At 37.3% G+C, this 21481-nt stretch overlaps 12 protein-coding genes across 12 annotated transcripts; 4 read left to right on the top strand and 8 right to left on the bottom strand.

Moving 5' to 3' along the window:
• Window positions 1-343: 343 nt before the first annotated feature.
• On the bottom strand, window positions 344-1781 carry BESB_058120 (uncharacterized protein). The gene has a single exon (XM_029364226.1). It carries the CDS (start codon window positions 1571-1573, stop codon window positions 884-886), a length of 690 nt encoding a protein of 229 aa, XP_029214954.1. The 5' UTR covers window positions 1574-1781; the 3' UTR covers window positions 344-883.
• A 280-nt stretch (window positions 1782-2061) lies between these two features.
• Window positions 2062-2913, top strand: BESB_058100 (uncharacterized protein; the record flags this gene model as incomplete). Its single annotated transcript, XM_029364224.1, has 1 exon — window positions 2062-2913. One exon carries the CDS (start codon window positions 2062-2064, stop codon window positions 2446-2448), a length of 387 nt encoding a protein of 128 aa, XP_029214953.1. The 3' UTR covers window positions 2449-2913.
• Window positions 2914-3879: 966 nt separating this feature from the next.
• BESB_058090 (uncharacterized protein) lies at window positions 3880-5364 on the bottom strand. Its single transcript, XM_029364223.1, has one exon. It carries the CDS (start codon window positions 5224-5226, stop codon window positions 4729-4731), a length of 498 nt encoding a protein of 165 aa, XP_029214952.1. The 5' UTR covers window positions 5227-5364; the 3' UTR covers window positions 3880-4728.
• Window positions 5365-5625: 261 nt separating this feature from the next.
• On the bottom strand, window positions 5626-7113 carry BESB_058080 (uncharacterized protein; the record flags this gene model as incomplete). The annotated part of the gene is made up of 1 exon (XM_029364222.1): window positions 5626-7113. The coding sequence occupies one exon, from the start codon at window positions 7111-7113 to the stop codon at window positions 5626-5628; it is 1488 nt and encodes a 495-aa protein (XP_029214951.1).
• A 36-nt stretch (window positions 7114-7149) lies between these two features.
• BESB_058070 (uncharacterized protein) lies at window positions 7150-8184 on the bottom strand (the record flags this gene model as incomplete). Its single annotated transcript, XM_029364221.1, has 2 exons — window positions 7150-7618; window positions 8069-8184. The coding sequence occupies 2 exons, from the start codon at window positions 8182-8184 to the stop codon at window positions 7150-7152; spliced, it is 585 nt and encodes a 194-aa protein (XP_029214950.1).
• Window positions 8185-8735: 551 nt separating this feature from the next.
• BESB_058060 (uncharacterized protein) lies at window positions 8736-9149 on the top strand (the record flags this gene model as incomplete). Its single annotated transcript, XM_029364220.1, has 1 exon — window positions 8736-9149. The coding sequence occupies one exon, from the start codon at window positions 8736-8738 to the stop codon at window positions 9147-9149; it is 414 nt and encodes a 137-aa protein (XP_029214949.1).
• Window positions 9150-9234: 85 nt separating this feature from the next.
• Window positions 9235-9562, top strand: BESB_058050 (uncharacterized protein; the record flags this gene model as incomplete). Its single annotated transcript, XM_029364219.1, has 2 exons — window positions 9235-9273; window positions 9338-9562. The coding sequence occupies 2 exons, from the start codon at window positions 9235-9237 to the stop codon at window positions 9560-9562; spliced, it is 264 nt and encodes an 87-aa protein (XP_029214948.1).
• Window positions 9563-11286: 1724 nt separating this feature from the next.
• Window positions 11287-12366, top strand: BESB_058040 (uncharacterized protein; the record flags this gene model as incomplete). Its single annotated transcript, XM_029364218.1, has 1 exon — window positions 11287-12366. The coding sequence occupies one exon, from the start codon at window positions 11287-11289 to the stop codon at window positions 12364-12366; it is 1080 nt and encodes a 359-aa protein (XP_029214947.1).
• Window positions 12367-14870: 2504 nt separating this feature from the next.
• On the bottom strand, window positions 14871-16341 carry BESB_058110 (uncharacterized protein). The gene has a single exon (XM_029364225.1). It carries the CDS (start codon window positions 15326-15328, stop codon window positions 14948-14950), a length of 381 nt encoding a protein of 126 aa, XP_029214946.1. The 5' UTR covers window positions 15329-16341; the 3' UTR covers window positions 14871-14947.
• Window positions 16342-17394: 1053 nt separating this feature from the next.
• BESB_058030 (uncharacterized protein) lies at window positions 17395-18617 on the bottom strand (the record flags this gene model as incomplete). Its single annotated transcript, XM_029364217.1, has 2 exons — window positions 17395-17598; window positions 18615-18617. The coding sequence occupies 2 exons, from the start codon at window positions 18615-18617 to the stop codon at window positions 17395-17397; spliced, it is 207 nt and encodes a 68-aa protein (XP_029214945.1).
• A 523-nt stretch (window positions 18618-19140) lies between these two features.
• BESB_058020 (uncharacterized protein) lies at window positions 19141-19998 on the bottom strand (the record flags this gene model as incomplete). Its single annotated transcript, XM_029364216.1, has 1 exon — window positions 19141-19998. The coding sequence occupies one exon, from the start codon at window positions 19996-19998 to the stop codon at window positions 19141-19143; it is 858 nt and encodes a 285-aa protein (XP_029214944.1).
• A 629-nt stretch (window positions 19999-20627) lies between these two features.
• Window positions 20628-21174, bottom strand: BESB_058010 (uncharacterized protein; the record flags this gene model as incomplete). The annotated part of the gene is made up of 2 exons (XM_029364215.1): window positions 20628-21071; window positions 21136-21174. 2 exons carry the CDS (start codon window positions 21172-21174, stop codon window positions 20628-20630), a joined length of 483 nt encoding a protein of 160 aa, XP_029214943.1.
• Window positions 21175-21481: the final 307 nt, after the last annotated feature.

The following is a 21481-nucleotide window of genomic DNA, read 5'->3' as shown; positions in this document are numbered from 1 at the left end:
TGATTGTATATTAGCGGCTAAATGTCAATCAAACATGCGAATTTTAGGTTTTCCATGAAATCTATTTGGAAGAAGAGGCTTGATAGTACTACCGTAAGTACATAATATACAGTCCAGCAGTAGCGGTTAAACTATAGAAGAGTCGAGTATTATCCATGCATACCAGGCGTAAAAAGCGTTCATCCAGTTACTAAACAGGTGCCAGGCCAACAAGAATCCGATCCGTGTATTCCGTACAGACTAACATTAAGAAGGCGACTACCAAAGTGAATGTCATGATATTCGTACAGCTTGTATACAAATGTTGGTTTTCAAATATACGCTGGATACCACTATACTTAATGCAGAGCATAGTTAAGATGATAACTATTGTGGATATAGAACCAATTGAACACCATGTATTAATATAACAAAGATAATCAGGGTAATCTGGTATCCTTCTTGGCATAACGTTGAAACCAAGTATATGCATAGGGATGAAAATTAATAAGATACTACCTAAGAAGACTACAAACCAGATGCTTAAATATGGAGAAGCACCGGTATTTACATGGAATAGATTTACAGTATCTCCGAACATATCTCTGCTATAGAAGATAAAGCCACATATAGTAGCTAGTACTGCACCAAGAGATAATACGAAATGGAAATGAGCTACAATATAGTATGTATCATGTAGGGCAATATCCATACCAGCGTTACCCATAACTACACCTGTAGTACCACCTAGAGTAAACAATAGGATAAAACTAAGAGCAGCCCATAGATCTACAGTTCTTGTAGTTTGTATGGCTAGCCATATAGGTACCTAACCAGTTGAAAATCTTAGTACCGGTAGGAATTGCAATCATAATAGTCATAGCAGAGAAATAAGCTCTGGTATCTACTCTAGACCGACTGTCATCATATGATGTGCCCATACTAAGGAACCTAGAATAGAAATACAACCCATAGCTAAGATCATAGATTGTCCACCGAAGACAGATCTAGCAGCATACATAGATAATGTCTGCGAGACTACACCAAAAGCAGGTAAAATTAGAATGTATACCTCTGGATGTCCGAAGAACCAGAATAGATGTTGATAAAGTACACTATCACCAGAATACATAGAATCATAAAATTCAGTGTTTACGTGTAGATCAAGAAGGATCATAACTAATCCACCAGTAAGAATAGGTAGAGTGAAGACTAACATAAGGGCAGTAAATATGATAGCCCAGATATATAGAATATAGTTCTTAGCACCAGCATTAGAACCCATGAAGACGCAAGTACCAAGGAAGTTAATAGAACTTAAAATACTACTAATTCCTAGTACTGCAAGACCTCCGATAATCCAATCAGTTGCCTCTGGATTTAACACCATCAAGCTAGTACTTAGTGGAGGATACATTGTCCAACCAAGACCACTACCAAACTCGGAACAAATACTTTGAGTTAACAACACAGAACCTAATGGTACTAGAAAATAGGAGATCGCGTTAGTTCTTGGAAAACGACTTCCGAACCACCAATATATTGGTACAAAGAAGTTACCATATCCTCCGTACAAAGCAGGCATTAAGAACATAAAAGATCATAGCTAGGCCATGTATCGTTATTATCACATTATAAGTAGCTATCGTCTCTGTACAAATGATCCGCGATCCAGAACTGTATAACTCAAATCGAATAAACAAAGACATTATAGTTCCTAGAATACTGAAGATGACTCCGGTTATGAGATACAGACAACCAAGTTCTTTATGATTGCAGTACACCACCACCCCACTGGACTGCTTAAGACAGCTAAAAGTGTTGGATTTCAATATCACGGTAATCATGTTTGCTTGGAAGCTGGAAGACGGAATCGTTTTATTAAGCGCCAGGTAGTCCTGGACACTGAATCCATGAGCGTGACATTGGATGTCACCAGTTATAGACGTACATATATAAAATCACAGTACGATTGAGATTGTACGTACGAGCGTGTGTTTAAGACTATTTACATCGCTCATTAATATGTAGTTATAACGAAGTTCTATTTGCTATGCATGGTCGAGAACACACCAAATTTCCATGAGTCTATTCCGGGCACACCTCGTCTTTTATCGGTGTGCTCTCAATCTAAATTCATCTTATAACTTTGGTTTCTTAGTTGCAATTACCTTTGTACTCCAAATAATTACAGGTATCACTTTAGCGTTCCGATATACTTCTGAAGCATCTTGTGCATTTGCTAGTGTTCAACATCTAGTTAGAGAGGTAGCAGCAGGATGGGAATTTAGGATGTTGCATGCAACAACTGCTTCTTTCGTCTTCTTGTGTATCTTAATACACATGTCTCGAGGTATGTATAACTCCAGCTATAGTTATTTAACTACTGCTTGGATGTCTGGTTTAGTTTTATATCTACTTACTATAGCCACTGCTTTCCTCGGTTATGTACTACCATGGGACAGATGAGTTTCTGGGTGCTACAGTCATTACTAATCTCCTTTCTCCAATACCATATTTAGTACCTTGGTTACTCGTGGATACTATGTATCTGATGTAAACATTAAAACGATTCTTTGTATTGCACTTTATATTACCTTTTGTAGGTTGCATTCTAATTGTATTACACATCTTCTATTTACATTTAAATGGTTCTAGTAACCCTGCAGGTATTGATTCCGCACTTAAAGTAGCCTTCTATCCTCATATGTTAATGACCGATGCTAAATGTCTATCCTATCTAATTGGGTTTAATTTTCTTACAAACGGCTTTTGTTTGATTGAAATTATCGCACCCAGATAACTCCATACCAGTGAACCGGTTTGTAACTCCGCTTCATATCGTACCTGAATGGTACTTTTTAGCATATTATGCGGTGTTAAAAGTAATCCCATCCAAAACCGGTGGTTTGTTAGTATTTATGTTATCAACATGTCAATGAAATATCAACAACGATGAAACTTATTTGGTTAACATAACAACATAGAAGGTAAAGCTGGATTACGTTCAAACTTTACACTGGATACGTTTCAATGTTAACTTACTAAATACCATGGAGCGAAGAGAATCTAATATGTAACTCCGTTCATGGAAATCAAAAGAGCTTTCACTGATTGTATTTATGAAACGTGATTAGTTCACCTAGCCAACACGATCCGTTGTTTGGGAATAATATCCCTATTTAAGGGATTGATATGTGCTACAATAACACAGTCGGTACGAAGTCGAAACAAGGTAGTTGATGGTGAACCAGTGGCTGAACAAACCTTTTTATTGATTATGCTGACTTTAAGTCCCGAGAAACTACAGTTCTGCTTAAACTGAGGAGTCAAGTAGGTACAAACCGTACAAGGATTAATTATGTCCATCTGTGCATCTAAGTTGAGACTATCGGTATATATTTTAGACGCTAACTTCCCGGCTAAACATCCCTTTTCTTTGAAACACACTTCCCTTCTCGCCGTTAGCATGATCTCAAAGTACCAGAAGCCATGTGATCTATATAGTATAACGGGACATTAGACCGAACCTGCGATAGATAAATATATCTTGGATGATTGTATATTAGCGGCTAAATGTCAATCAAACATGCGAATTTTAGGTTTTCCATGAAATCTATTTGGAAGAAGAGGCTTGATAGTACTACCGTAAGTACATAATATACAGTCCCAGCAGTAGCGGTTAAACTATAGAAGAGTCGAGTATTATCCATGCATACCAGGCGTAAAAAGCGTTCATCCAGTTACTAAACAGGTGCCAGGCCAACAAGAATCCGATCCGTGTATTCCGTACAGACTAACATTAAGAAGGCGACTACCAAAGTGAATGTCATGATATTCGTACAGCTTGTATACAAATGTTGGTTTTTCAAATATACGCTGGATACCACTATACTTAATGCAGAGCATAGTTAAGATGATAACTATTGTGGATATAGAACCAATTGAACACCATGTATTAATATAACAAAGATAATCAGGGTAATCTGGTATCCTTCTTGGCAATAACGTTGAAACCAAGTATATGCATAGGGATGAAAATTAATAAGATACTACCTAAGAAGACTACAACCAGATGCTTAAATATGGAGAAAGCACCGGTATTTACATGGAATAGATTTACAGTATCTCCGAACATATCTCTGCTATAGAAGATAAAGCCACATATAGTAGCTAGTACTGCACCAAGAGATAATACGAAATGGAAATGAGCTACAATATAGTATGTATCATGTAGGGCAATATCCATACCAGCGTTACCCATAACTACACCTGTAGTACCACCTAGAGTAAACAATAGGATAAAACTAAGAGCAGCCCATAGATCTACAGTTCTTGTAGTTGTATGGCTAGCCATATAGGTACCTAACCAGTTGAAAATCTTAGTACCGGTAGGAATTGCAATCATAATAGTCATAGCAGAGAAATAAGCTCTGGTATCTACCTCTAGACCGACTGTCATCATATGATGTGCCCATACTAAGGAACCTAGAATAGAAATACAACCCATAGCTAAGATCATAGATTGTCCACCGAAGACAGATCTAGCAGCATACATAGATAATGTCTGCGAGACTACACCAAAAGCAGGTAAAATTAGAATGTATACCTCTGGATGTCCGAAGAACCAGAATAGATGTTGATAAAGTACACTATCACCAGAATACATAGAATCATAAAATTCAGTGTTTACGTGTAGATCAAGAAGGATCATAACTAATCCACCAGTAAGAATAGGTAGAGTGAAGACTAACATAAGGGCAGTAAATATGATAGCCCAGATATATAGAATATAGTTCTTAGCACCAGCATTAGAACCCATGAAGACGCAAGTACCAAGAAGTTAATAGAACTTAAAATACTACTAATTCCTAGTACTGCAAGACCTCCGATAATCCAATCAGTTGCCTCTGGATTTAACACCATCAAGCTAGTACTTAGTGGAGGATACATTGTCCAACCAAGACCACTACCAAACTCGGAACAAATACTTTGAGTTAACAACACAGAACCTAATGGTACTAGAAAATAGGAGATCGCGTTAGTTCTTGGGAAAACGACTTCCGAACCACCAATATATATTGGTACAAAGAAGTTACCATATCCTCCGTACAAAGCAGGCATTAAGAACATAAAGATCATAGCTAGGCCATGTATCGTTATTATCACATTATAAGTAGCTATCGTCTCTGTACAAATGATCCGCGATCCAGAACTGTATAACTCAAATCGAATAAACAAAGACATTATAGTTCCTAGAATACTGAAGATGACTCGGTTATGAGATACAGACAACCAAGTTCTTTATGATTGCAGTACACACCACCCCACTGGACTGCTTAAGACAGCTAAAAGTGTTGGATTTCAATATCCTACTACATTAAGATTATTCCACATCGGTTATGTTCTAGGCGTAATATATGGATTCTTGTTCTCACTCATCTTAACAGCGAGAGAAAACTACTACTCAGATGCTAGTCTAATCAGTAGCATCGTACTTGAGTTATCATCTCTGAGACAGGATTATTTATCAGCTTTTTCTGGGGAGTATATACTACGAGTTGGACTACTGGTTTAGATCTTGAAGGTCTTTGTTTACCGGATCCAAGTTCTCTTGTGCTTTTCATGACCATCATGTTAAGTGCATTAGCAGAGCATAGTTAAGATGATAACTATTGTGGATATAGAACCAATTGAACACCATGTATTAATATAACAAAGATAATCAGGGTAATCTGGTATCCTTCTTGGCATAACGTTGAAACCAAGTATATGCATAGGGATGAAAATTAATAAGATACTACCTAAGAAGACTACAAACCAGATGCTTAAATATGGAGAAGCACCGGTATTTACATGGAATAGATTTACAGTATCTCCGAACATATCTCTGCTATAGAAGATAAAGCCACATATAGTAGCTAGTACTGCACCAAGAGATAATACGAAATGGAAATGAGCTACAATATAGTATGTATCATGTAGGGCAATATCCATACCAGCGTTACCCATAACTACACCTGTAGTACCACCTAGAGTAAACAATAGGATAAAACTAAGAGCAGCCCATAGATCTACAGTTCTTGTAGTTGTATGGCTAGCCATATAGGTACCTAACCAGTTGAAAATCTTAGTACCGGTAGGAATTGCAATCATAATAGTCATAGCAGAGAAATAAGCTCTGGTATCTACCTCTAGACCGACTGTCATCATATGATGTGCCCATACTAAGGAACCTAGAATAGAAATACAACCCATAGCTAAGATCATAGATTGTCCACCGAAGACAGATCTAGCAGCATACATAGATAATGTCTGCGAGACTACACCAAAAGCAGGTAAAATTAGAATGTATACCTCTGGATGTCCGAAGAACCAGAATAGATGTTGATAAAGTACACTATCACCAGAATACATAGAATCATAAAATTCAGTGTTTACGTGTAGATCAAGAAGGATCATAACTAATCCACCAGTAAGAATAGGTAGAGTGAAGACTAACATAAGGGCAGTAAATATGATAGCCCAGATATATAGAATATAGTTCTTAGCACCAGCATTAGAACCCATGAAGACGCAAGTACCAAGGAAGTTAATAGAACTTAAAATACTACTAATTCCTAGTACTGCAAGACCTCCGATAATCCAATCAGTTGCCTCTGGATTTAACACCATCAAGCTAGTACTTAGTGGAGGATACATTGTCCAACCAAGACCACTACCAAACTCGGAACAAATACTTTGAGTTAACAACACAGAACCTAATGGTACTAGAAAATAGGAGATCGCGTTAGTTCTTGGGAAAACGACTTCCGAACCACCAATATATATTGGTACAAAGAAGTTACCATATCCTCCGTACAAAGCAGGCATTAAGAACATAAAGATCATAGCTAGGCCATGTATCGTTATTATCACATTATAAGTAGCTATCGTCTCTGTACAAATGATCCGCGATCCAGAACTGTATAACTCAAATCGAATAAACAAAGACATTATAGTTCCTAGAATACTGAAGATGACTCCGGTTATGAGATACAGACAACCAAGTTCTTTATGATTGCAGTACACCACCACCCCACTGGACTGCTTAAGACAGCTAAAAGTGTTGGATTTCAATATCACGGTAATCATGTTTGCTTGGAAGCTGTAGTCATTATAACTATTGATTTAGTATAAGCATAGAACCAATCCGGTAGTAAGATATACGATAGTAGCTAATCTACCATATAAGATATAAGTCGCTTGTGGAATAGCACTACCAATAATAATCAAGAAGATCATACTGTATACCCAAATAATTACCCATCCACTGACTACATTTCGAGTCATAAAATGTTGTCGTATCAACATTCGAGTATTCAAAGCTCGAATTTCAGATAAAAGAGCTAAGTTAATGAGAGAGGACATAAATACTAACAAACCACCGGTTTTGGATGGGATTACTTTTAACACCGCATAATATGCTAAAAAGTACCATTCAGGTACGATATGAAGCGGAGTTACAAACCGGTTCACTGGTATGGAGTTATCTGGGTGCGATAATTCAATCAAACCAAAAGCCGTTTGTAAGAAAATTAAACCAATTAGATAATATGGTAGATAGGGAACAAACTGTCTCCAGACGTTCTTAACCCAGCTCACGTATTACATCTGACGGTGAACTAGCGTTCCTAACTGAATCTTGTTCAATAACAAGGGAGTAATGAGCCGACATGGAGGTGCTGATACAATCCGAGGATTAGAACTCCCAATATTATCTGACCTGTTATCCCCGGCGTACCTTACGACCGTTATATGATTTAGAGATAGAATGTAATGTGGATTAATATCCACATGGTTTCTACAAAGTGTAGATATAAAATAGTGAATGGTTCTGTAAAGATCTTGCATAACATACCTTTAGATTTGCTTAGCATTATAGAGCTTGTAGGCATGTAAGTAACTAAAGAACTATAGATACTTTGAGTGAAGAATACAAGGATAGCTCCAACAATAACATGGCTAAAATGTATACCAGTTAAGATGAAAAGTCCATTACCAAATGCATTATCATTAATATAAAGAGATAGTCCTAAGTATTCCGTACAGACTAACATTAAGAAGGCGACTACCAAAGTGAATGTCATGATATTCGTACAGCTTGTATACAAATGTTGGTTTTTCAAATATACGCTGGATACCACTATACTTAATGCAGAGCATAGTTAAGATGATAACTATTGTGGATATAGAACCAATTGAACACCATGTATTAATATAACAAAGATAATCAGGGTAATCTGGTATCCTTCTTGGCATAACGTTGTGTAGTTATATGAAGCGTACATTCCTTAATATCTGGAACAATAGATTATGGTTAGGTAGTGGAACAAGGAGAGCGTCTGTTGTACATCAACACTAGATACAAGGAACTTGACAAGCATTAATAGATTTATATAAACGACAAGGACATGAGTCTACTGGATTTTATAATACAGGGTTGAACTGTGGGTTAGTTTCAATGCCCAAGGCAGAGCACTGGATTGGATACCCAGGGAACTGTGCTCCCATTAATAAGAATCATATTCTAAGTCACCAGGCATGCAATACCAATCAGATAACAACTGAAGCTAGACTCCATGTTACACTTACTAAAATGGGATTCCTAGGTTGATATAAACTACCTTTTCTGGGGAGTATATACTACGAGTTGGACTACTGGTTTAGATCTTGAAGGTCTTTGTTTACCGGATCCAAGTTCTCTTGTGCTTTTCATGACCATCATGTTAAGTGCATTAAGTATAGTGGTATCCAGCGTATATTTGAAAAACCAACATTTGTATACAAGCTGTACGAATATCATGACATTCACTTTGGTAGTCGCCTTCTTAATGTTAGTCTGTACGGAATACTTAGGACTATCTCTTTATATTAATGATAATGCATTTGGTAATGGACTTTTCATCTTAACTGGTATACATTTTAGCCATGTTATTGTTGGAGCTATCCTTGTATTCTTCACTCAAAGTATCTATAGTTCTTTAGTTACTTACATGCCTACAAGCTCTATAATGCTAAGCAAATCTAAAGGTATGTTATGCAAGATCTTTACAGAACCATTCACTATTTTATATCTACACTTTGTAGAAACCATGTGGATATTAATCCACATTACATTCTATCTCTAAATCATATAACGGTCGTAAGGTACGCCGGGGATAACAGGTCAGATAATATTGGGAGTTCTAATCCTCGGATTGTATCAGCACCTCCATGTCGGCTCATTACTCCCTTGTTATTGAACAAGATTCAGTTAGGAACGCTAGTTCACCGTCAGATGTAATACGTGAGCTGGGTTAAGAACGTCTGGAGACAGTTTGTTCCCTATCTACCATATTATCTAATTGGTTTAATTTTCTTACAAACGGCTTTTGGTTTGATTGAATTATCGCACCCAGATAACTCCATACCAGTGAACCGGTTTGTAACTCCGCTTCATATCGTACCTGAATGGTACTTTTTAGCATATTATGCGGTGTTAAAAGTAATCCCATCCAAAACCGGTGGTTTGTTAGTATTTATGTTATCAACATGTCAATGAAATATCAACAACGATGAAACTTATTTGGTTAACATAACAACATAGAAGGTAAAGCTGGATTACGTTCAAACTTTACACTGGATACGTTTCAATGTTAACTTACTAAATACCATGGGAGCGAAGAGAATCTAATATGTAACTCCGTTCATGGAAATCAAAAGAGCTTTCACGCTATCTCTAGTGCCTGTCGAGTCGCTCAAGGAAGATTTGATCCTGTATATGATTTAAGGGATGTAAAGGTGCTCAGGGTCTAACCGTCGGGCCATCTGGATCCTCATATTCAAAGATAATTCTATTTAAGAAAGTTTTAGATAAACGACATGTGAAGAGTCGGACCAACTTTCACGCACGACGATAATTACCCGACAAGGATTTACCTACCTTTGGACCGTCATAATACAGCCGCCGTTTACATTTTACTGCACCGGGCAGGGATTATATACTATACCTCTACAGTGGTATTAGCAGTATCTAGTGTTGATGTACAACAGACGCTCTCCTTGTTCCACTACCTAACCATAATCTATTGTTCCAGATATTAAGGAATGTACGCTTCATATAACTACACAACGTTATGCCAAGAAGGATACCAGATTACCCTGATTATCTTTGTTATATTAATACATGGTGTTCAATTGGTTCTATATCCACAATAGTTATCATCTTAACTATGCTCTGCTAATGCACTTAACATGATGGTCATGAAAAGCACAAGAGAACTTGGATCCGGTAAACAAAGACCTTCAAGATCTAAACCAGTAGTCCAACTCGTAGTATATACTCCCCAGAAAAAGGTAGTTTATATCAACCTAGGAATCCCATTTTAGTAAGTGTAACATGGAGTCTAGCTTCAGTTGTTATCTGATTGGTATTGCATGCCTGGTGACTTAGAATATGATTCTTATTAATGGAGCACAGTTCCCTGGGTATCCAATCCAGTGCTCTGCCTTGGGCATTGAAACTAACCCACAGTTCAACCCTGTATTATAAAATCCAGTAGACTCATGTCCTTGTCGTTTATATAAATCTATTAATGCTTGTCAAGTTCCTTGTATCTAGTTAGCTCACTGCGTACTTAGGATCAGACCAAAAGAGTTCACTAATGGTACTAGAAAATAGGAGATCGCGTTAGTTCTTGGGAAAACGACTTCCGAACCACCAATATATATTGGTACAAAGAAGTTACCATATCCTCCGTACAAAGCAGGCATTAAGAACATAAAGATCATAGCTAGGCCATGTATCGTTATTATCACATTATAAGTAGCTATCGTCTCTGTACAAATGATCCGCGATCCAGAACTGTATAACTCAAATCGAATAAACAAAGACATTATAGTTCCTAGAATACTGAAGATGACTCCGGTTATGAGATACAGACAACCAAGTTCTTTATGATTGCAGTACACCACCACCCACTGGACTGCTTAAGACAGCTAAAAGTGTTGGATTTCAATATCACGGTAATCATGTTTGCTTGGAAGCTGGAAGACGGAATCGTTATTAAGCGCCAGGTAGTCCTGGACACTGAATCCATGAGCGTGAACATTGGATGTCACCATGGTTATAGTTACGGTACATATATAAAATCTACAGTACGATTTGAGATTTGTTACGTGACGAGCGGTGTGTTTAAGACTAGTTTACATGCGCTCATTTTAATATGTAGTTATTTAACGAAGTTCTATTGTGCTAGCATGGTTTCGAGAACACACCAAATTTCCATGAGTCTATTCCGGGCACACCTCGTCTTTTATCGGTGTGCTCTCAATCTAAATTCATCTTATAACTTTGGTTTCTTAGTTGCAATTACCTTTGTACTCCAAATAATTACAGGTATCACTTTAGCGTTCCGATATACTTCTGAAGCATCTTGTGCATTTGCTAGTGTTCAACATCTAGTTAGAGAGGTAGCAGCAGGATGGGAATTTAGGATGTTGCATGCAACAACTGCTTCTTTCGTCTTCTTGTGTATCTTAATACACATGTCTCGAGGTATGTATAACTCCAGCTATAGTTATTTAACTACTGCTTGGATGTCTGGTTTAGTTTTATATCTACTTACTATAGCCACTGCTTTCCTCGGTTATGTACTACCATGGGGACAGATGAGTTTCTGGGGTGCTACAGTCATTACTAATCTCCTTTCTCCAATACCATATTTAGTACCTTGGTTACTCGGTGGATACTATGTATCTGATGTAACATTAAAACGATTCTTTGTATTGCACTTTATATTACCTTTTGTAGGTTGCATTCTAATTGTATTACACATCTTCTATTTACATTTAAATGGTTCTAGTAACCCTGCAGGTATTGATTCCGCACTTAAAGTAGCCTTCTATCCTCATATGTTAATGACCGATGCTAAATGTCTATCCTATCTAATTGGTTTAATTTTCTTACAAACGGCTTTTGGTTTGATTGAATTATCGCACCCAGATAACTCCATACCAGTGAACCGGTTTGTAACTCCGCTTCATATCGTACCTGAATGGTACTTTTTAGCATATTATGCGGTGTTAAAAGTAATCCCATCCAAAACCGGTGGTTTGTTAGTATTTATGTCCTCTCTCATTAACTTAGCTCTTTTATCTGAAATTCGAGCTTTGAATACTCGAATGTTGATACGACAACATTTTATGACTCGAAATGTAGTCAGTGGATGGGTAATTATTTGGGTATACAGTATGATCTTCTTGATTATTATTGGTAGTGCTATTCCACAAGCGACTTATATCTTATATGGTAGATTAGCTACTATCGTATATCTTACTACCGGATTGGTTCTATGCTTATACTAAATCAATAGTTATAATGACTACAGCTTCCAAGCAAACATGATTACCGTGATATTGAAATCCAACACTTTTAGCTGTCTTAAGCAGTCCAGTGGGGTGGTGGTGTACTGCAATCATAAAAGAACTTGGTTGTCTGTATCTCATAACCGGAGTCATCTTCAGTATTCTAGGAACTATAATGTCTTTGTTTATTCGATTTGAGTTAATACAGTTTCTGGATCGCGGATCATTTGTACAGAGACGATAGCTACTTATAATGTGATAATAACGATACATGGCCTAGCTATGATCTTTATGTTCTTAATGCTGCTTTGTACGGAGGATATGGTAACTTCTTTGTACCAATATATATTGGTGGTTCGGAAGTCGTTTTCCCAAGAACTAACGCGATCTCCTATTTTCTAGTACCATTAGTGAACTCTTTTGGTCTGATCCTAAGTACGCAGTGAGCTAACTAGATACAAGGAACTTGACAAGCATTAATAGATTTATATAAACGACAAGGACATGAGTCTACTGGATTTTATAATACAGGGTTGAACTGTGGGTTAGTTTCAATGCCAAGGCAGAGCACTGGATTGGATACCCAGGGAACTGTGCTCCCATTAATAAGAATCATATTCTAAGTCACCAGGCATGCAATACCAATCAGATAACAACTGAAGCTAGACTCCATGTTACACTTACTAAAATGGGATTCCTAGGTTGATATAAACTACCTTTTTCTGGGGAGTATATACTACGAGTTGGACTACTGGTTTAGATCTTGAAGGTCTTTGTTTACCGGATCCAAGTTCTCTTGTGCTTTTCATGACCATCATGTTAAGTGCATTAGCAGAGCATAGTTAAGATGATAACTATTGTGGATATAGAACCAATTGAACACCATGTATTAATATAACAAAGATAATCAGGGTAATCTGGTATCCTTCTTGGCATAACGTTGTGTAGTTATATGAAGCGTACATTCCTTAATATCTGGAACAATAGATTATGGTTAGGTAGTGGAACAAGGAGAGCGTCTGTTGTACATCAACACTAGATACAAGGAACTTGACAAGCATTAATAGATTTATATAAACGACAAGGACATGAGTCTACTGGATTTTATAATACAGGGTTGAACTGTGTAAAGATCATTGTGTTATGGTTCTATCACAAACCATTGAGATTACGAAGTTATGGTTTTGGCTCGTGAGTGTCTCTCAATAACTAGCTGAGTGCTTGTACGATAATTATATCAATGCAGTACCAATTAAAGGCGTGTAGCATCTCCTATGCTCCTTAACATCACAGCTATGTCGAATTATCGCACCCAGATAACTCCATACCAGTGAACCGGTTTGTAACTCCGCTTCATATCGTACCTGAATGGTACTTTTTAGCATATTATGCGGTGTTAAAAGTAATCCCATCCAAAACCGGTGGTTTGTTAGTATTTATGTCCTCTCTCATTAACTTAGCTCTTTTATCTGAAATTCGAGCTTTGAATACTCGAATGTTGATACGACAACATTTTATGACTCGAAATGTAGTCAGTGGATGGTAATTATTTGGGTATACAGTATGATCTTCTTGATTATTATTGGTAGTGCTATTCCACAAGCGACTTATATCTTATATGGTAGATTAGCTACTATCGTATATCTTACTACCGGATTGGTTCTATGCTTATACTAAATCAATAGTTATAATGACTACAGCTTCCAAGCAAACATGATTACCGTGATATTGAAATCCAACACTTTTAGCTGTCTTAAGCAGTCCAGTGGGGTGGTGGTGTACTGCAATCATAAAGAACTTGGTTGTCTGTATCTCATAACCGAGTCATCTTCAGTATTCTAGGAACTATAATGTCTTTGTTTATTCGATTTGAGTTATACAGTTCTGGATCGCGGATCATTTGTACAGAGACGATAGCTACTTATAATGTGATAATAACGATACATGGCCTAGCTATGATCTTTATGTTCTTAATGCCTGCTTTGTACGGAGGATATGGTAACTTCTTTGTACCAATATATATTGGTGGTTCGGAAGTCGTTTTCCCAAGAACTAACGCGATCTCCTATTTTCTAGTACCATTAGTGAACTCTTTTGTCTGATCCTAAGTACGCAGTGAGCTAACTAGATACAAGGAACTTGACAAGCATTAATAGATTTATATAAACGACAAGGACATGAGTCTACTGGATTTTATAATACAGGGTTGAACTGTGGGTTAGTTTCAATGCCCAAGGCAGAGCACTGGATTGATACCCAGGGAACTGTGCTCCCATTAATAAGAATCATATTCTAAGTCACCAGGCATGCAATACCAATCAGATAACAACTGAAGCTAGACTCCATGTTACACTTACTAAAATGGGATTCCTAGGTTGATATAAACTACCTTTTTCTGGGGAGTATATACTACGAGTTGGACTACTGGTTTAGATCTTGAAGGTCTTTGTTTACCGGATCCAAGTTCTCTTGTGCTTTTCATGACCATCATGTTAAGTGCATTAGCAGAGCATAGTTAAGATGATAACTATTGTGGATATAGAACCAATTGAAACACCATGTATTAATATAACAAAGATAATCAGGGTAATCTGGTATCCTTCTTGGCATAACGTTTGAAACCAAGTATATGCATAGGGATGAAAATTAATAAGATACTACCTAAGAAGACTACAAACCAGATGCTTAAATATGGAGAAGCACCGGTATTTACATGGAATAGATTTACAGTATCTCCGAACATATCTCTGCTATAGAAGATAAAGCCACATATAGTAGCTAGTACTGCACCAAGAGATAATACGAAATGGAAATGAGCTACAATATAGTATGTATCATGTAGGGCAATATCCATACCAGCGTTACCCATAACTACACCTGTAGTACCACCTAGAGTAAACAATAGGATAAAACTAAGAGCAGCCCATAGATCTACAGTTCTTGTAGTTGTATGGCTAGCCATATAGGTTACCTAACCAGTTGAAAATCTTAGTACCGGTAGGAATTGCAATCATAATAGTCATAGCAGAGAAATAAGCTCTGGTATCTACCTCTAGACCGACTGTCATCATATGATGTGCCCATACTAAGGAACCTAGAATAGAAATACAACCCATAGCTAAGATCATAGATTGTCCACCGAAGACAGATCTAGCAGCATACATAGATAATGTCTGCGAGACTACACCAAAAGCAGGTAAAAATTAGAATGTATACCTCTGGATGTCCGAAGAACCAGAATAGATGTTTGATAAAGTACACTATCACCAGAATACATAGAATCATAAAATTCAGTGTTTACGTGTAGATCAAGAAGATCATAATAATCCACCAGTAAGAATAGGTAGAGTGAAGACTAACATAAGGGCAGTAAATATGATAGCCCAGATATATAGAATATAGTTCTTAGCACCAGCATTAGAACCCATGAAGACGCAAGTACCAAGGAAGTTAATAGAACTTAAAATACTACTAATTCCTAGTACTGCAAGACCTCCGATAATCCAATCAGTTGCCTCTGGATTTAACACCATCAAGCTAGTACTTAGTGGAGGATACATTGTCCAACCAAGACCACTACCAAACTCGAACAAATACTTTGAGTTAACAACACAGAACCTAATGGTACTAGAAAATAGGAGATCGCGTTAGTTCTTGGGAAAACGACTTCCGAACCACCAATATATATTGGTACAAAGAAGTTACCATATCCTCCGTACAAAGCAGGCATTAAGAACATAAAGATCATAGCTAGGCCATGTATCGTTATTATCACATTATAAGTAGCTATCGTTCCTGTACAAATGATCCGCATCCAGAACTGTATCACTCAAATCGAATAAACAAAGACATTATAGTTCCTAGAATACTGAAGATGACTCCGGTTATGAGATACAGACAACCAAGTTCTTTATGATTGCAGTACACCACCACCCACTGGACTGCTTAAGACAGCTAAAAGTGTTGGATTTCAATATCACTAATCATTTCATCACGCCTCTACATTTAACTGCAGAGCTTAGGACACTGGTCAATTTACCAAGTTCTCTTGTGCTTTTCATGACCATCATGTTAAGTGCATTAAGTATAGTGGTATCCAGCGTATATTTGAAAAACCAACATTTGTATACAAGCTGTACGAATATCATGACATTCACTTTGGTAGTCGCCTTCTTAATGTTAGTCTGTACGGAATACACGGATCGGATTCTGTTGGCCTGGCACCTGTTTAGTAACTGGATGAACGCTTTTTACGCCTGGTATGCATGGATATACTCGACTCTTCTATAGTTTAACCGCTACTGCTGGGACTGTATATTATGTACTTACGGTAGTACTATCAAGCCTCTTCTTCCAAATAGATTTCATGGAAAACCTAAAATTCGCATGTTTGATTGACATTTAGCCGCTAATATACAATCATCCAAGATATATTTATCTATCGCAGGTTCGGTCTAATGTCCCGTTATACTATATAGATCACATGGCTTCTGGTACTTTGAGATCATGCTAACGGCGAGAAGGGAAGTGTTTTCAAAGAAAAGGGATGTTTAGCCGGGAAGTTAGCGTCTAAAATATATAACCGATAGTCTCAACTTAGATGCACAGATGGACATAATTAATCCTTGTACGGTTTGTACCTACTTGACTCCTCAGTTTAAGCAGAACTGTAGTTTCTCGGGACTAAAGTCAGCATAATCAATAAAAAGGTTTGACTGGTTCACCATCAACTACCTTGTTTCGACTTCGTACCGACTGTGTTATTGTAGCACATATCAATCCCTTAAATAGGGATATTATTCCCAAACAACGGATCGTGTTGGCTAGGTGAACTAATCACGTTTCATAAATACAATCAGTGAAAGCTCTTTTGATTTCCATGAACGGAGTTACATATTAGATTCTCTTCGCTCCCATGGTATTTAGTAAGTTAACATTGAAACGTATCCAGTGTAAAGTTTGAACGTAATCCAGCTTTACCTTCTATGTTGTTATGTTAACCAAATAAGTTTCATCGTTGTTGATATTTCATTGACATGTTGATAACATAAATACTAACAAACCACCGGTTTTGGATGGGATTACTTTTAACACCGCATAATATGCTAAAAAGTACCATTCAGGTACGATATGAAGCGGAGTTACAAACCGGTTCACTGGTATGGAGTTATCTGGGTGCGATAATTCGTAGCGCGAATTGTACAACAAGCAGTAGTTATTGAGAGTGGTAATCTCGGATGAGTTTGGGACTCATGGTCGTTTAATAAATCTATTAATGCTTGTCAATATCTAGAGGGTTGATGATGTACTATTGATCCGTTATCGAGTTATATATTTAGCCGTCCACACAAGCATGATCTCAAAGTACCAGAAGCCATGTGATCAACGGGACATTAGACCGAACCTGCGATAGATAAATATATCTTGGATGATGTATATTAGCGGCTAAATGTCAATCAAACATGCGAATTTTAGGTTTTCCATGAAATCTATTTGGAAGAAGAGGCTTGATAGTACTACCGTAAGTACATAATATACACAGCAGTAGCGGTTAACTATAGAAGAGTCGAGTATTATCCATGCATACCAGGCAAAAGCGTTCATCCAGTTACTAAACAGGTGCCAGGCCAACAAGAATCCGATCCGTGTATTCCGTACAGACTAACATTAAGAAGGCGACTACCAAAGTGAATGTCATGATATTCGTACAGCTTGTATACAAATGTTGGTTTTTCAAATATACGCTGGATACCACTATACTTAATGCACTTAACATGATGGTCATGAAAAGCACAAGAGAACTTGGATCCGGTAAACAAAGACCTTCAAGATCTAAACCAGTAGTCCAACTCGTAGTATATACTCCCCAGAAAAAGGTAGTTTATATCAACCTAGGAATCCCATTTTAGTAAGTGTAACATGGAGTCTAGCTTCAGTTTTATCTGATTGGTATTGCATGCCCTGAGTACGTAAGGAAAAGGAAGGTTAACCGCTATTTAAACACAACAGTTACCGTAGCTGTAGATGAATGCTAAATCTAGAGTATCTCTCCTAAGACACTGCATAACATATGAATGCTCCTTCCGCCATTCGTTGACTGTGTTTACCACGGGGAATTAGAACAGAATACCAAGTTCTTTGCCTGGAGGTTTGTTACGTTCCGTACAGTTGTAGGTAAAAGGTATGTTAGAGACTTAGACTAGCGTTGGAGCACATTGTTTCATTCGATAGTCCACGCTCAATCTTACCATACATAGTACTTTTATGATCCCAGGCTGGTTTAATAAGTCAAAGTTTAGCCGGGAAGTTAGCGTCTAAAATATATAACCGATAGTCTCAACTTAGATGCACAGATGGACATAATTAATCCTTGTACGGTTTGTACCTACTTGACTCCTCAGTTTAAGCAGAACTGTAGTTTCTCGGGACTAAAGTCAGCATAATCAATAAAAAAGGTTTGTTCAGCCACTGGTTCACCATCAACTACCTTGTTTCGACTTCGTACCGACTGTGTTATTGTAGCACATATCAATCCCTTAAATAGGGATATTATTCCCAAACAACCGGATCGTGTTGGCTAGGTGAACTAATCACGTTTCATAAATACAATCAGTGAAAGCTCTTTTGATTTCCATGAACGGAGTTACATATTAGATTCTCTTCAGTAAGTTAACATTGAAACGTATCCACGTAATCCAGATGTTGAGTTTCATCTCATTGACAGCGGGGTTTTAACACCACGTATCCCGAACCTTCATGTTAACCAAATAAGTTTCATCGTTGTTGTGACATGAATACTAACAAACCACCGGTTTTGGATGGGATTACTTTTAACACCGCATAATATGCTAAAAAGTACCATTCAGGTACGATATGAAGCGGAGTTACAAACCGGTTCACTGGTATGGAGTTATCTGGGTGCGATAATTCAATCAAACCAAAAGCCGTTTGTAAGAAAATTAAACCAATTAGATAGGATAGACATTTAGCATCGGTCATTAACATATGAGGATAGAAGGCTACTTTAAGTGCGGAATCAATACCTGCAGGGTTACTAGAACCATTTAAATGTAAATAGAAGATGTGTAATACAATTAGAATGCAACCTACAAAAGGTAATATAAAGTGCAATACAAAGAATCGTTTTAATGTTACATCAGATACATAGTATCCACCGAGTAACCAAGGTACTAAATATGGTATTGGAGAAAGGAGATTAGTAATGACTGTAGCACCCCAGAAACTCATCTGTCCCCATGGTAGTACATAACCGAGGAAAGCAGTGGCTATAGTAAGTAGATATAAAACTAAACCAGACATCCAAGCAGTAGTTAAATAACTATAGCTGGAGTTATACATACCTCGAGACATGTGTATTAAGATACACAAGAAGACGAAAGAAGCAGTTGTTGCATGCAACATCCTAAATTCCCATCCTGCTGCTACCTCTCTAACTAGATGTTGAACACTAGCAAATGCACAAGATGCTTCAGAAGTATATCGGAACGCTAAAGTGATACCTGTAATTATTTGGAGTACAAAGGTAATTGCAACTAAGAAACCAAAGTTATAAGATGAATTTAGATTGAGAGCACACCGATAAAAGACGAGGTGTGCCCGGAATAGACTCATGGAAATTTGGTGTGTTCTCGAAACCATGCTAGCACAATAGAACTTCGTTAAATAACTACATATTAAAATGAGCGCATGTAAACTAGTCTTAAACACACCGCTCGTCACGTAACAAATCTCAAATCGTACTGTAGATTTTATATATGTACCGTAACTATAACCATGGTGACATCCAATGTTCACGCTCAATCTTACCATACATAGTACTTTTATGATCCCAGGCTGGTTTAATAAGTCAAAGTTTAGCCGGGAAGTTAGCGTCTAAAATATATAACCGATAGTCTCAACTTAGATGCACAGATGGACATAATTAATCCTTGTACGGTTTGTACCTACTTGACTCCTCAGTTTAAGTTAAGGAGTCCTTTGTTTACAGCTTGTACCGTTACTTTCAGGAGCATACCGTTAAATTCGATGATCTTATGTGTTCACTCAAATCGAATAAACAAAGACATTATAGTTCCTAGAATACTGAAGATGACTCCGGTTATGAGATACAGACAACCAAGTTCTTTATGATTGCAGTACACCACCACCCCACTGGACTGCTTAAGACAGCTAAAAGTGTTGGATTTCAATATCACGGTAATCATGTTTGCTTGGAAGCTGTAGTCATTATAACTATTGATTTAGTATAAGCATAGAACCAATCCGGTAGTAAGATATACGATAGTAGCTAATCTACCATATAAGATATAAGTCGCTTGTGGAATAGCACTACCAATAATAATCAAGAAGATCATACTGTATACCCAAATAATTACCCATCCACTGACTACATTTCGAGTCATAAAATGTTGTCGTATCAACATTCGAGTATTCAAAGCTCGAATTTCAGATAAAAGAGCTAAGTTAATGAGAGAGGACATAAATACTAACAAACCACCGGTTTTGGATGGGATTACTTTTAACACCGCATAATATGCTAAAAAGTACCATTCAGGTACGATATGAAGCGGAGTTACAAACCGGTTCACTGGTATGGAGTTATCTGGGTGCGATAATTCAATCAAACCAAAAGCCGTTTGTAAGAAAATTAAACCAATTAGATAATATGGTAGATAGGGAACAAACTGTCTCCAGACGTTCTTAACCCAGCTCACGTATTACATCTGACGGTGAACTAGCGTTCCTAACTGAATCTTGTTCAATAACAAGGGAGTAATGAGCCGACATGGAGGTGCTGATACAATCCGAGGATTAGAACTCCCAATATTATCTGACCTGTTATCCCCGGCGTACCTTACGACCGTTATATGATTTAGAGATAGAATGTAATGTGGATTAATATCCACATGGTTTCTACAAAGTGTAGATATAAAATAGTGAATGGTTCTGTAAAGATCTTGCATAACATACCTTTAGATTTGCTTAGCATTATAGAGCTTGTAGGCATGTAAGTAACTAAAGAACTATAGATACTTTGAGTGAAGAATACAAGGATAGCTCCAACAATAACATGGCTAAAATGTATACCAGTTAA

The sequence above is a fragment of the Besnoitia besnoiti genome, assembly GCF_002563875.1.
Source record: "Besnoitia besnoiti strain Bb-Ger1 chromosome Unknown contig00043, whole genome shotgun sequence".
In the NCBI taxonomy this organism is placed as follows: domain Eukaryota; phylum Apicomplexa; class Conoidasida; order Eucoccidiorida; family Sarcocystidae; genus Besnoitia; species Besnoitia besnoiti.
The sequence above is the reverse complement of the archived record's forward strand: the minus strand, read 5'-3'. Positions and strand labels throughout refer to the sequence as shown.